This window comes from Magnolia sinica, chromosome 19 (genome assembly GCF_029962835.1).
Source record: "Magnolia sinica isolate HGM2019 chromosome 19, MsV1, whole genome shotgun sequence".
Classification (NCBI taxonomy): Eukaryota; Viridiplantae; Streptophyta; class Magnoliopsida; order Magnoliales; family Magnoliaceae; genus Magnolia; species Magnolia sinica.
Genome location: NC_080591.1, coordinates 8,163,270 through 8,178,990, shown reverse-complemented (window position 1 = coordinate 8,178,990; position 15,721 = coordinate 8,163,270). Strand labels below are relative to the sequence as shown.

Sequence of the window (15,721 nt, the reverse complement as noted above, 5' to 3'; positions counted from 1 at the left end):
GGCCAATGTTACTGATCATCTTTACATTATTGTTTAGAAATTAATTGAAAAAATAAAGGCCTGAATTTGTTTTTTCTTTCTTTTTATTTGTAAGTGCTCTTAGCATGCACTCTAGATCTACCTTATTACGGTTTGCCCGGCCGTAGGACGTGCAATGGGCCCCGGTAAAATCAAATTTATTAATAGGCTTCCTAAACAATTCAAAATCCGAGCCGAAGCCAACCCGAGGGCCGCCCAGTTGACAGCCCCACGCCCAGCCTAATGTATCATTTTCAGTTCATTACACACTGGGGTGAGCATTTTTTTTAACATGCATCACACACTCATACACACCCACACTATATAGGCACTCGATCCCATGATCTCGGTGTTGAAAGAGGACCTATCTACATCTTGAGCATGAATTGAGTACTGCCCCGCCACCACATATCTAAAAATGGATGATCATGTCAGGGGCTTTTGGGACCACCCTGATCTATATGTTTGATCCATGCTCAAAGTTAAGAGAGCGAGAGAGAGAATCAAAGATGGACCTCACACGATGAATGGTCCATATCAGTTATTGGTCTCTATTATTCTATTATAATATTTGTTCCTACCGAGTGGTCACTAATTAGAGTTATCCAACCAAAGTGGTTTACCGAAGGGAAGGACAATCAAAGGAGGTGGTTGATTGGATATTTTTATTTCATATTGTATTTGGACCATCAGTTTTGGTGATGATTGATTGGATAGTTTGGTTCATTCAATCTCTAGTGATTCTAAAGGAACTGAGAAGTTAATGTAAACCCCTCTTCCAAAATAAAGATGCCTGGAGGCTGAGTAAACAAAAGAAAACTATGAAAATCATTAACCTGACAAAGAACACCAAATAGCAAATTTATTAAATAACTTTTGAATTTGAATTTTAAACATTTACCAAAGTTTTGAATTTATTGTGCATCCAAAAAGACCCTTGGGATCATTTGATTTAATATAATCACTAAAGACCATGTGCAATTAATTAAGTGCCCGGCCCATGAAATGAATGGTTGACATTGATATTTAGACTTTTAGCATAATCAATTTGGAATCAAGCCTAAAATCTATTTTTAAGAGTATTTGCATCCAACATTACTATTTTTCTAGAGTATTTCCATCCAAACACTATTTTTTCCAAGAAATTCCTTTTGGAAAGATGATAAGTGACAAAGTCCTTTTGTCTACAATATGTCCTAGATAGAATGACCTGAAATTGTTATTGATCTCACTCTTCATTTCAAAGATGAGATGCCCAGCTGATCATAGGTTTATCTCACTTGACCCAACCTAGGTCTTGTATATTTATATCATGTCCTAACGGGAAGATTGAGAAACTTACAGTAAAAAGTTCTTTCTTCATTTGAAAAAAAAAAAAATGACATTCACCAAGGTGATAACCATTGGACCTTGTATATTTATTCAATGCCATAGAGATCAAGAAAAGGTTAAAAAATAAAAATAAAAACATTTTTCCCTTCGGAAAATATTCTCCACCTAAAGCCACACACGTGTTGGGGGGGGGGGGGGCGGATGGTCGACTTCATGGGAAGGGGGGATGGTACTATAAGGTCGACTTCATGGGAAGTTCCCATGAAGTTGAGCTATGTGGGCCCCACTGTGATGTGTGTCAAAAATTAACACCGTGTATTTGATGGGTCCCCTTTAGGTTATGGGATATTCCAAAAATCAGCCATATATGGAATTCAGGTGGGCAATACCATCTAAAACCATGTGAAAACATGCCTAAAACATATCAAAGCACTTTGTGGAGCCCGCCTGAGTTTTGGATGCGGATGGAATAGTCCGACCCTTCATCCAAGTGGGACACACACAATGGATGGGCTGGATTTGTGAACCAAATCTCCATGGGCCCAATAAATAAGTATGAATGTTTTAATGGGAGAGTAACCCCTCTCAACTGTTGTATGTGGTGTGGCCTACCCAAGTCATTGATTAACTTGTTTTTTAAGTTCATGGCCAACCATGGAATGGTACATTTGGCTGATGGTGTAGATATTCGACATACATCATGGTGGGCCCACGTGGCTTGACCTCGTGGAAAGTTTCCAAGAGTGGACCTCATATTTCTATATGTTATACCATGCGCATTGTTAAGGTAAAAGGATCTTTTGCCTGTTGAAAAATGCCCCCTACTTAAGCCAAGATAATGACTATTACACACAACACCCTGCATAGGGCTACAGAAAGAATGTATTCGGCAATCGAAAAAACTGACTATGTATGTCACCTACTTTAACTCTATCACAAATAACAACGAGCATTTATCAAGATAATTCAAGGATTTAGTAGGATGAGAGAGAGAGTTCCAACATTAGAATTAGAGTCATCTAGATTGGTATATTACATTTCAGAAATTAGTTTTTTTTTTTTTTTGTTTACACATTATAGTTGAACATGCACGTTGGTATACCATTCATTTTCTATCCTAAGCTTATTTAACAGCATTCTTATGATAGGAGAAAATACAATTATTTAAACAAAACAAAACATTCTTCTTCTCACGGAGCAAGACGCAAGTAAAGAGGTATGGCATTCATTGGATCGGGCATGGAATCCCACACTGAAAAAGCACTAGAACACTTCATCCACTTTTGTGTCATTTGTGGGAAATGACGGTCGATTGCATCTTTCAGAGTCTCCGTATTGTTAACCCATTCCAACCCTTCTTCGGTGTATGTTGTGGAGTTGAAATTGGTGGTGAAGAAGCGATCTGCTTCCAACCTCCTAGACAAGGAAGAAACAAAAAAGAAAAATAAAAAAGAAAAGAAAATTTGAAACTGAAAGGTAGTGAAGAAATCAAGCCAAGTTATAATCTACAGAAACTATGTTGACTAATGTAATTGTAAGAATATTGGCTAATAGATCAATGGTAAAGGACGGGTGTTTGATCATTTAGATAGAGAACAACAGTACTAATGAAATCGTTTGTGTGTTCATTGAATGCCTGTAAAATACTTTAGGGCCCGTTTGGACGGGTGGATTGGAAGGGATTGAATGGTATTAGGGTGGATGGCATGGATTTCAAGGCAAAGATGGTGTTGTTAGTGGATTGTTTTAAGATCCATGGAATTGCTATACCCTGGGATTGCTATATCGAGTCTGTTTGGCATGTCTGGCCAATCCTGGGATTAAACCTTCCCATCCCTTCCAATCCCTCGAACCAAACATGTCCCTGGCAAATTTGAACGGATTAGGGTGGATTGGATGGGATTTAAAGGTAATGATGGTGTTGTCGGTGGATTGTCTTAAGATCCATGGGATTGCTATATCGCGGGATCAGATCACCTGGTCTGTTTGGCATGCCCGGCCAATCCCAGGATTTAACTTCCAATCCGCCTGGCCAAATGGGCCCTTAGTCGTAAACAATTTAAAAGTAAAGACATTACATGACCATTTAACCCTTTATAAATTATAAGAGCTTTTAAAATCCTGGTATTTTGTTGCGTTTTAAATTATAGATAATCTAACTATATGTTCAATAATGTTTTTTTAGTTCTTCAAAAGAAACTTATAGGTAGCAACTCTCTCTCTCTCTCTCTCTCTGTCTCTCTGATAACCTACTCATTAGTTCTCACGAGACCTCATTAGAACTTTTTGAGAATGCGTCTCACGTGATGTAGCACCCATAAAACCTTTGGGGCCCAACTTTTACCCTAGTCCAAAATTCCGGTGGGCCATGGCAAATGGAAACAGTTTCATCCCTTAATTTGGCTCTCTTTTTTTGTTTTGGTCTACCAGAGCTTTGGATCAGGGTGAAAGTTGGGCCCCAAGCATTTCATAGGGCGCTACATCATGTGGACCATTCAAATTCTAGGCTCACATCAATTGAGATAGAGTTCTCAAAAAGTTCTCATGAGAACCAGTGTGCAGGTGATTATGACTCTCTCTCTCTCTCTCTCTCTCTCTCTCTACACACACACACACACACCCCTAAAGTTAGTAGCTGGCTTTAAACACTTCATAGTTTAAAGCCAAGTGAGATAGACCGTAAACATTTTATACCTGAAAAGAGTTTTGAATGTAAACTATCTATAACTTAAAATTTTATAGGCATCTAAATAATCCCTACACAATGTGAAATATTTACTTGATGGATTCATTGATTCATTAATATTTACCTTGTAGATCTTATTGGAAAGCCATTCAAAAGCCCACATAGATCTTATTCGAAAGCCATTCAAAATCCCAAATAGAGAGAGAGAGAGAGAGAGAGAGAGAGAGAGAGAGAGAGAGAGAGAGAGAGAGAGCAGTTGTTTAGGTGATAACATTTTTTTCAAAATAAAAAATCTTTAATGTTTTGGGTTTAGGGTTTAGACTGCTGTCTACAATGACATACCTTGACGCAATGAGTAGGAAGATGAAGAAGGCAGTCTCACTGATGGCAAAACCCTTTATCTTCTTCTCTGCATGAAGACCCACAAGAAGATCGAGCTTCTCAACATCATCGTCGTAAACCTCACGAATTGCTTCGATGGCTTCTTGATCATCGGTCAGATCTTCCCATTTGCTAATAGGGTCCATCAACATGTTCCGTCTGAACTCATTGTACCGTGCTACTCTCCTCTCTCTATCTCTATATACTGGAAAAACAGCCCCACATTATTTGAAAATCTCACTATGTACGTGGTGATTGCCATCAAAGAAAGAAAGAAAGAAAGAAAGAAAGAAGAAAGATCCAAGTATTACTCTCTAGTGCAGCCATGTCAACTGGGTCAGGCCGATCTTCTCCGTTTATGTCGTGGGCCACAAGGTTTCTCATCCACGATGGATAATTCCAAAGCTCAAGGGCCCCACATGCCTGATGGCCCATTGAAATCATCATTTGCTCTATTCCTATTTCTGTGAGCCTTTTCTCACCTTCCTGCCCCACCATCTCCCTCATAGGCACCCTGCAAAACCATCCCAGCTAGTCAGAGAAAGCTTCAAATGTTCTATTGTACATGCACACATGAACATGTACACTTACATACAGTGTATTCCAATGACTACATCAATAGATGCATATTGATGTAGAGCGGGTCGTGGACATTTTCATGTCCAAGATGGACCAGAGGAGGCCCGATTGGAGGCGGAAATTATCAGGACCATCAGAACCCTAAAACGGGCATATCTTGCATATCAAAATGAGTCATTCAACGTACCATATATGATTTTAGGTAGGAGAAGCTAGTTTAGCCAACCCTGCTATGTCAGGTTGCCCATGCCGAATTTGCGAGATTCCATCATATTGACAATTGAAAGTCCATTTTAATATCGTTTTTACTATTTATATGAAGTTTTAGTTAGATTATAACTATTGATCCTTTGAGCTATAGTAAGTTTACTATTTATAGTAAGTTATGTTTTTAGGGACTTCGAGTTGGAGTTTGATTCTGAAACTTATTTTTAAGTTTGGTATCACTATTTAAAGGATTGTATATTTATTTTTATCATCAACTAATCCATTTTTAAATTTATTATAATTTGTTAGAATTTATTATTTTTACTTTTTCTATTTTTCCTCGTGAATTTCAGGAATCTCTATGAGAGTCTAGAGAAGCTCCATGAATTCGGAGTAATTATCTCATTGAGGAAGATGGTGATTGACCTCATCAAATCCATCCCTGCGTCACATACATACATACATACATTTATTTAAAGAGAGAGAGGATGGGACATACTCTTGTAGAAGTGGTGGGCACTCGTCCTTTGAAACGTTTGAATTGATGTTCCTTAACAGGATTTTATCAGGAAGAAGCGAATGCATTCTATAAACACTTACAAACTCCTCTGTCAAAGAATATGTAACTCCATGATCTCTTGGTTCTCTAAGGCCAACCAATCCACTTAGTATGGGCCCACAAATGTGCCCAAAAAGATCCTTAAATCTCTTCCCAAGAAATCCATACCTGCACCACCCTCATATCAAAAGACCAAAATCATTTCATCTCTTTGATAACATGAACAAAATCAAGAAACCATTGCATTTTATTTTATTCAAAAGACCATTGTTTGAGTTGGGCCCATGTGATCTGACCACCAAAGCATATGGGTCAATCCCGACCATCAATTTTTACATAATTCTCAAGAACTCATATAAATTTTGCTATGTTAAGCTAACCTTTTTACTTACCAGTTAATCCTCATTCCTGCAAGAATGGTATCTGTCTTTAGAAGCTCAACCGTCCAATCAATGGTGTGGATTTTAGCGATGACTGCCGAAGTAACTAATCTTGCGTGCTGGTACAGCCTTTCGTCGTCGAAGTAGGGGTAATGCATCTAACAAGCAACCATTAATCAATCTCATTAACTAAATAACAATCACATTATTATTTTCAATAGATAAATGATCTTTGATTTAGAACATGTATGGTGATTTTGGTCTACATGCCTGTTGGCCACTGCGATATGTGCATGACATATAATCCACCCATCATGTGCATTCCCTTATTTTTGCATTGGTGTCCGAAAATCATTTCAATCCATAACTAAAGTGGGCCACAGCATGCAAATTCATGCATGGAGCCATGAAAATCATAAGGCGTCATGGCCCACCTGAGTTTTGGAATGACCTTATTTTTGGGAAATCCATTCATCCTCAGTAGGAGCATCTTCTGAATGGATAAGATGGAAAATATATAAAACACGGTGGGCCTCACACACAATTTGAAAGGTTTTAAATGGTGCATCTTTTCCCTGTGTTGTGGCTCACCTGAGTTTTGGATCAGACTGATATTTGGGTGCCAAGGAGAACATGAGAGGGCTGATCATATGATGGTTGGTTGGATGTCATGCGTACGTCCAGTGGGCCCCACACATTGTGGGTTAAGCTTCTTCTACAGATTTGTAGTGTATCCGGCCTAATGATGTCTATGTTGTTTATGGCCCATTCCTCTCAAATTAAAGGCAGCTTGAAAGCAAATTCATTTTGCATACATTCAAACTAATCGTATATCTCCAAAGGTCCACAAATCGATGGAGATAATCCCAGAACACTTTTTGTTATCCCACAAATTGATGTATTTTTCTTATGATCGGTTACACTTTCCGTGCAATAGATCTGTTCAGTTTTCCCGACAAAACATTTCAAAATGAAATTTTTTAAAATCACATTTCGGAAAAGGCGCCGGCAGGGCAGTAAACTGAACTAACTTAGAACATGAGAGTGAATTTTCACATGTTTAACCTTACTTTGAGCATGTCACACACAGCATTATGTTCCTTGATGAACAATGCCTGTAAGACGGAGAAGCCCGCCCAGCAGTTGCGGACGTCACCGGAGATGGGGACCCCTTTCTCGTCATGCTGGAGGAGCCCGTTGCCGGAGATTTTCAGCTTCCCATCTTTGAACGACCTCACCCTTCCCATTCCATCGGCATTGTTCCCGTAAATCACGCTTCCGTCCCTAACAATGTAAAAAACAAGTTCAAGATCTTAATTATCATTAATCCAGTTATCTCTAGGGTCAGTGTCTAATGCAAGATTAGTTCCTGTTGGGACCCTTTTTATAGGGGTGGCAGTGGACCCTGATTGGTTGGGGCCCAGATCCACCTGTTAGGGACATAAATGGGCCCGTTTGTGGGGTCTATGCGGGTGTGAATAGAAAAGTTTAAAGGCTGGGCCTAGACCCAATCATTTTTTTGCTAGGGGCTAAAAATAATCTTCCCAGACTTTTAATGGGTCCAGAAAATAGGATGTGAAATATAATCGGGTCGGATCCATTGGGTGTCTGTGGGTCCCAGGTACATGTTGACAGCCCCCCTATTCAACAAATTCATGAGCTGGGGCCTAGATGATTTTAAGCCCAAAAATCAAAGGGGCCTTTTTTGAGCTAGACTGGGCTGGCAGGTGGGCTGTTTGACAGCCCTAACCCATGCATTAAGAACATATAAGTGGTGCAGAGAAATTACCACCAAGGAGTCCTTGTATTCAAGAAGCCACTCTTCACATGAGAGGAACCATTCAGCACTTCTTTGCTTTTAAGGAATTTGAATGATTTCAGTGGACATCCATCTGCAACACTATCTGGAGCGTTGATTTCTACCTGCGTAAATTTACAATAAATAAGTAAATATTTATATATAAATAAAGTTTGAAATGTTATAATGTTCTGATTGAGCATGTATTTCGCATTAGTTATGGGCAAGCTAACAAGGCGTTTACAAGTATAGATACTATTGTGTGTATTATCTGAAAATGATGTAGTTTTAATTAACAATATATCCAATAGTCTAAATATAAAACTAGATTTATAGAGAGGTGTTTAAAATTTTAAAGGATTTAAAATTAATTGGGCTAAAGCAAAGGGTATGAAGTGTAGTATTAGTGGCAATAAGAGTAAAAATGGAAAATTAGTTGAGATTTTTTTTTTTTTTTTGACAAGACTGGGTGTCTCAGTTTCTTTTTTAGGTGATAAAATTTCCTGATGCACGCAATCAACTATTACTATGTGCATTTGGTAATGCCACGGAGGAGAGTCGAACCCACACCTATAGAGAGTGTTGGAAGAATTTTCCAAAATGACCACTTTCAGTACCTTAAGTCAATAACTAATGTCGGTAGAGAGAATGAAAATGATGTCCATATATTCCAAGCTAAGCCGAGGAAATGAAAAAGTGCCTCGGAAGTTTTACGGGAACATTGTGCAGCACTCAAATGGGAAAAAAATAGGATAGATATAAGATTAGGCAATCTTTATGGTATAAAATATTGGGTAGTTAAAGAATAATATGATCATAAGATGACTATAACTAAAGTAAGGATGTTGAGATGGATGACTGACAAAATAAGGATAGACAGAATTAGAAATAAATTTTTTCATTAAATCTTAAGAGTACCGCTAATAGATGATAAGATGGAGAAAAGTAGAATTACATAATTTTTTTACACATGCACTCACACTCCACACACACTTACACACTCACACTACAGTGTGATTTCACTACAATGGGTACTTGAACTCAGGACCTCCTGTTGAAACTCTTGTAAGTCTACCACTGAGGCATAGGTAAGGACCCATAGACTTTAGTAGTTTGGTCATGTGAACTATGCGGGTTAGAAAAAGTGAGTTGGTACAGGTTGAAGGATCTAAAGGAGCAAGCGAAGGCCCAACAGTAGATTATTGATAGGTTGATCGTGTGGCGACCTCACACCACGTAGCTACGTCGTGTTAGGATTGTGGAGACCACCCTGATGTAGATTTTTATCCACATGGTGTATCTGTTTTGCCCGCTTATGTTAAGCCACAAGGGAAGAATATCCAAAGCTTAAGTAGACCACACAAGACTAAATAGTGGGGATTTAAACATCTACCATTGCAAACTTCTTGGGGCTACAAAACTTTTGAATCAAGCTTATAGTTTTCCCTTCATCCATCTTTTAACAGATGTGCTGCCCCAACCAAACTTCCCACCTGACAATGTCATCCGCTTGGATTAGCCGGCCGAGGCCGGCCTTGGTACTAAAAGAGGGGGCAATGTCTCACCTCCAACTCACAGAATAAGTAAAATAACATTAAAAGTAGTAGTATTTCACTTGTGCTACCGAGACAGCTCCCACTTATCCTAAAGTCTTTGTTACCTTATTGGCAGTTGGATGACAAATAAACATCATTGTGAGCCTCAGGAGTTTCAATGGCAGATGTCATTATCTTCCCTTAGCTTTGGAGATGCTTCAAGTTTGGGCTCAAACCCTAAATTGAGCTGGCAAAACAGATGTACAGCATGGATAAAATGCATACACAACAGTGGGTCCCCTGACGTAGTGTTGGGGTCACCACACGATTGTGTAGGCTCAAAGTGATGTGTGCATGACATCCAACCCTCCCATCACGTCAGCCCCTCAATTTCTCCTTAGCGCCGAAAGAAGAAGCCTTTCCAAAGCTTAGGTGGGCCAGAACATGTAAAATCATGCCTAAGACCTAGCCCGCTTGAGCTTTGTAATGACCGATTCCTGGGCTATTCCCCTAGTCTTACTAACTCAATATAGTGGATGGATGGGTCCTTAGTACCCATAGGTGGTCACATCCCACTACGGCGTGAGTGTGTGGCAGTGTGTGTGCGGGTGTTTATATATATATATATATATATAGTGGATGGAAAATACAAAACAAGGTGGGCCCACATACATCTTTGAGGTTTTAAATTTTTTGTATTCCATCCCAGCTGTTCCCTGTGGTGTGACTCACTGCTTAGATGCCACTCACACATCGCGATGGGCCCACCCATCACGTTGCCAGTGCGAAACAATGGTACCAATGAATCATCTCAGATAGAAGGTGATGGGAAGTAGATTAGTGGGCCCCACTTTGCATTGTTTATGGATAGTGATTAAAGATTCACCAGTAGCAAAGTTTCTTCGTATGGCTGGTTTGAAGAATCAATCTATGTTCAAAATCAAATCGTGCCTGTCAGTTGTCTTAATGCATGGCCCACTTGAGTTGTGACATGGAACGGCCAGGATCATGCGATCATACCTGTTGGGTGTCCTCCAAATGATCAATCCAATCATGGATCATGAACTGTATCCATGAGCATGCGAGCAGGTTGAACTGTTTCCCATTGTCTATGAACTTCTTCCTGGCCAAGAGCTTCGCGGCCACAACGGATGGATGTGGATCAAACAACTGTATTAAAGGAACGACACCATAAAGAAAAACATTAGAGAAATGATATAGTCAGATGCCATGGTTTTAAGACTCAGACGTGTCATCCGAGTCGACTCGGACTTGATAAGACCCGATCATATGTCCATTAGCAAAACCCAGGGGCGAATCGAGCCAACTCAGCCTACTCATCCAAGTCGCTAGGGACCCAAGCGATATGGCCCACTCGCTATGGTTTCGCAATCCAGACCGTTGGTATGTTGTGCCCTGCAATGGATAGGCTGTACCTGAATATTTTCCTCCGTAAGACCAGGTAACCTTCCGATTTGTAGCATATAGATGCACCATTAAGAAGGGAGAAATAACAACAGTACACATTCAACTGCAAAAGGTGCCAATGTGGGTCGTTGGATTTTTCCAGTCTGAGAATATTTTTGGTAAATGCTCATCCAAGATGCAAACCCACAGACCAATGGTCTGGATTGGCAAACCATGGCCTCATCTATCAGAACTGGATCTAGGGGCGACTAGTCAGTGTTGACTCAGTACAAAACGAGTCGGTCCTAGTTGCCGAGTCTTAAAGCCATCAGGCTAACGACAATCGGTCAAAATAGGGGAATTGATATATACAGCCCCCTGGTTGATAGATACACCCTTTATTTTCTATTCTTTGCAGTACAATAGCAGGAAGCAAAGGGATAGATCCATCTCAAAAGGAAAATGGGCCTAATGGGTCGGGCTATAATCAGCCCATCAAATAATTGGGCACAAGAACATTTATTAGTGGGCCTGAATTGAAGGCCGTCCCCATTTCCTGTCCTACTTCAGCCATGAGCTTGGGCTGGGCCTTAATGATCGTTAACTTCAGGCCTAGTAAAGCCAGTGTCTATTTCAGCTCTGAAGCCTGTGGGCCACACACCCCATTTCCTGTCCTACTCTCAATCGAGAATATATACATCCGTCAAAGATGAATTTAGACCGTTGGCCTGCTGTCCCACACGGCTGTGGGCCGTGCCTCAAAACAATCACTATAAAAGTACAGCTCAAGGGCCAAGCCCAGCCCATTAAGTTTGGGGCTGAATTTATGTGTGAAGCTCGCCCACGGGCCTGCATTTAAGCCCAAGCACCTAAACTCAGGCTTATACTACATGGTTTCGCCCTTGATTCCTTGATAAATGTTAATTTGGTGGGCCCCACTGTGGATGGTCCTTATGTTGCAAAAATCGCGCGGATTGTATGACATGGTTTATAGCCAAACATGACCTTTTGCTCTCATACCATATCAAACAACCACTGGATATAAAAGCCCAGGCTATTAGATGATAGTGTATCAATGTATATAAAATGAGCCCAGCAACCCGGATAATAATCTAGGTTAGTTAACTTTTATATTGTTTCATAAAATTCAATCATTTTAGAGGTTAAATTATGATTTTAAGTTTAAACTAGCTATATATCACAACTCATGTCTAAGTAGACTTTGTGAATTTCAACACTGAGATCATAGGTTTGGGCGTTCATGTGGTTTGTGCGGGTGTAAGTGTGTATTAAAAAAAAAAATTTATTTGTAGTGAATTCTATTTTTCTATTTTTAAAGTTTAGAGTTTGGTGGTAGTTTAAAGTCCCTTTTTAAAATAATTTAAAGATTTTTTATGAGTTTTGGCAGCATTGGATGCCTTATTCACTATTGAGAAAAAAAAAATCTATCATGAATTAAAATAATATTAATTTTATTTTTTTATTTTTGAATATTTTCTCTCCGAATGAGCTATGCTTTACCACTCATACTACATTGGGATTTCACGGCAATGGATATTCGAACCTATATATAGCATTTTGCGGAAAAAGAGAGCTACCTACTCTTTTACCATGCACCCAATGCTTTAGAAATGAATCTAGTAGGGTACCCCACAAGGATATGAAGATAACTACTCCATGGGCTACCATTCAGGTGGAGGCCCACCGAATACGCCGGTGGGTCCCACCCATCATCATCAGTAGGATAACCAATCTGGACCTTTCTCTGATCAGCATCTTACATATACCCACACATGTAGCGTGGCAGATGGTAAGTGGGCCATCTGCGTTTATGGGTCTCATTCTCCACTGAACAGATTGGCTTGCATAATAACAATAGTACTCCCAGGGTGTACGTAATTTCGTACTCCCAGCTCTAGAAAAGTTATGATACTCTGGCAGAGTGTGATGGATGATATACGAGCAATTAGATATTACTAAGAAATCGTACAAGCACAGGAGTAAATCAAATTTAAACTGTCAGACTGGTGTACATTTATTGGACGGTTGAAATGAGAAATATCCAATGATCCTATTTCAACAAACAAGTGTGCATGAATCAGAGCTTCGGATTACTTAAACAATCTGAATTTGGGAATGCGACACATGGACAGTGAGTTCAATTCATTTCGTTTGATTTGAGTTTATATATACCACCTGTACCCTATCTTAGTACCTGCGTATCAAGATTCGTACTCTATCAGAGTATCAAATAACTCCCCGTGATCCACGAGGCGGGTGATTTACGTATACCTACCAACCATAGATCACGTGGCGTGAGATGGAGGACGATGGACAAGTACCATCACAGCCATCACTTTTTCGGACTATGGGCATGGGCCATACAGTCATCACTTTTCCCACTCTCTCCAATCATCAAAACCGTCCATTTAGTGAACACTACCATGAATAAATCACTGTCCACTTCAGGAGTCAACACGGACGGTGAGGATCATCCGATTAGTGAAGATTTCGAAATTTAGACTATCCATGGTAAGGGCAACAATATGAACGGCCTGGATCATTCTTCCCATCAGCTAAATCAGCAGTGGGGGATACGCCCTACGTACTTCCCATAACGCACCTCATACTCGGACCGGCACGGTGGCATGTTACGGCCGAAAAAAGTCCCTTGGCGACCAACAGATTCATCGTACGGGTGGTTGCACCGTCCATCAGCTGTCCGGTAAGAGAACTTCTCGTTGTCGTACGTGCGACCAACGCTATCGGATCCTCCCACGTGCAAGAGGTTGTAACGTTGGTGCAAGTGCCTTCTAATGCCGAGGTACGCTACGCCCAGAAGAACTGGCAATTTATGCCAACTTCCCAACTTGTCCACAACATGTACAATCTACAAGACCATGGAAACATGTCCAAAAATCAGTTTCTGAGGGCAAAACTGGAAAAGAAAAAATGGGTGTGCAGGATAAGGGAAGGTGTACTACAAACATAGAACAAGATAGCGTCGACGAGAGTCATCTGGGCTACAATGGGCCGGAGGCTTGGATGGATGAGATTTGAGAGGGGGAAAGAGAAAGCCATTGGGGAGTAGGAGAAAGGGAGAGAATTTGTGAGAGGACAGAGAGAAGGGAGGGAATTTATATATATATATATATATATATATATATATAGAGAGAGAGAGAGAGAGAGAGAGAGAGAGAGAGGGGGGAGGGAATTTATATATATATATATATATAGAGAGAGAGAGAGAGAGAGAGAGAGAGAGAGAGAGAGAGAGAGAGCATGTGGACAATGTTCACACGTTTGTAGAGAGCTTTTCGTACATCTCTCATTTTATCAACAAACATACTTGGAACGGGGAGCGGATTAGCTAGGTGCGGCTCGGACCGTGGGGCCCACCTTGATGTCTGTGTACTCTATCCATACCTTCCATCCGTTTTTTTAAATCATTTTAGGGCATGATGGTAAAAATGAAACACATTCAAATGTCAGGGGGGCCACTACAGGAAATAGTGGTGATTGACCATTAAAATTTTCTTGTGGGGGCCACAAAAGTTTTGGATCAAGCTGATATTTATTTATTTTTTCTTTCATCCAGGTCTTTGTGACCTTATCTAAGGACCTAGGAATTTTTTTATGGTAGAGTTTTATGTAGTGTGGTCCACCTGAGATGGGCCCTAACTCATGCCCTAGTGGTGGGTTCCAGCAATGATTGCAAGAACCCGTGACCTCGATTTGAAACTCTCGAGTGTCTTCGATTGAGGCACGGCAACAAGGAAACGGATTGGCTACTCCCCTGCCACCAGCCCGTTTCCGGGCAAAAGGGGACGCAGATTAGTTACTGACAGTTTGAGGAGGGGGGACTCGGCTTAGCACGATGCATGTGTTGTATCCACACCGTCCATCCATTTTGAGGGATTAATTTAATGCAGGGGCCCAAAAGAATGAGTTAGATCCAAAGCTAGCCTCGCTACTCAACCTATCAGTAGCTAGTGGCTGCTCATAAGATGTAGATTGCATCCTACCCCGCCCGCGTCTAGCAACGAACCGGCAGTTCTGTGATTTATTTATCTATGCTGTCCATCCCATCTCTCTGATCATTTTCAAGGGATGACCAAAAAAATTAGGCAAGTCCGGACCAAACTAAATAATAAACTTAGTTGCATTAAATGCAAAAGTCATATGTGATATGTGATGTTGTTCACTTGAGCGGCGAAACTGCCTTTTTTTTTTGTCATCCCTTAAAATGGTAAGAGAGAACATATGAACAGCGTAGATGAGCAGAAAAATTACAGTGGGCCGGCCCACAGAACTGTCCGTTGGTGGGTGGAGACGGGCGGGGGCAGGACGCAAACCGCGTCCCTGCTCATACAACCGACATGGCAAGCGAGACTCATTGTACGGTGGGATGCCCAAAACCGAGATAGAAAGCAATGGACATTCACATGAAAAACTTTCAAATTCACGCATCATACATGCCCAGCTTATGGTCGGACGTGAGCTATAAAAATAAGCAGATTCAAAGCTCAAGTGGGCCCCACCATTGGTAGAAGTGGGGTTGGGAAACCTGCTTAGGGCACAGGGATGTTTTGGATGAGCCTGATATCTTGGTTTTTACCTTCATCATGGGTTATATGGCATATAAACATTAAAGAGGGTCCTAGGAAGGTTTTAAATGAGAAATGAGCCACAGAAAATCTGATTTTTGGGTTCAATGTCCTAGCATGAGCCGCTTAAATGGGAAATTACATAAATTTCATACAAATATCATGGTGGGCCACAGACATAGAGTCATGCTTCAATGGTTGAACCACTTATACAATAGGCCACAGAGAATCT

General features: G+C 40.5%; 1 protein-coding gene across 2 annotated transcripts; it reads right to left on the bottom strand.

Annotated features, from left to right (window-relative positions):
- Nucleotides 1-2,323: 2,323 nt before the first annotated feature.
- On the bottom strand, nucleotides 2,324-14,006 carry LOC131235421 (alpha-dioxygenase 2-like). Of its 2 annotated transcripts, none has more exons than XM_058232605.1 (10): nucleotides 13,871-14,006; nucleotides 13,506-13,772; nucleotides 10,496-10,645; nucleotides 7,932-8,065; nucleotides 7,213-7,426; nucleotides 6,155-6,300; nucleotides 5,703-5,930; nucleotides 4,729-4,931; nucleotides 4,379-4,622; nucleotides 2,324-2,766 (listed from the first exon to the last, which is right to left on the bottom strand). In XM_058232605.1, exons 1-10 carry the CDS (start codon nucleotides 13,961-13,963, stop codon nucleotides 2,541-2,543), a joined length of 1,905 nt encoding a protein of 634 aa, XP_058088588.1. In that variant the 5' UTR covers nucleotides 13,964-14,006; the 3' UTR covers nucleotides 2,324-2,540. The 2 variants fall into 2 exon arrangements, with proteins under 2 accessions (XP_058088588.1, XP_058088589.1); XM_058232606.1 differs by having other exon boundaries at nucleotides 13,867-14,005.
- Between the last annotated feature and the right edge of the window lie 1,715 nt (nucleotides 14,007-15,721).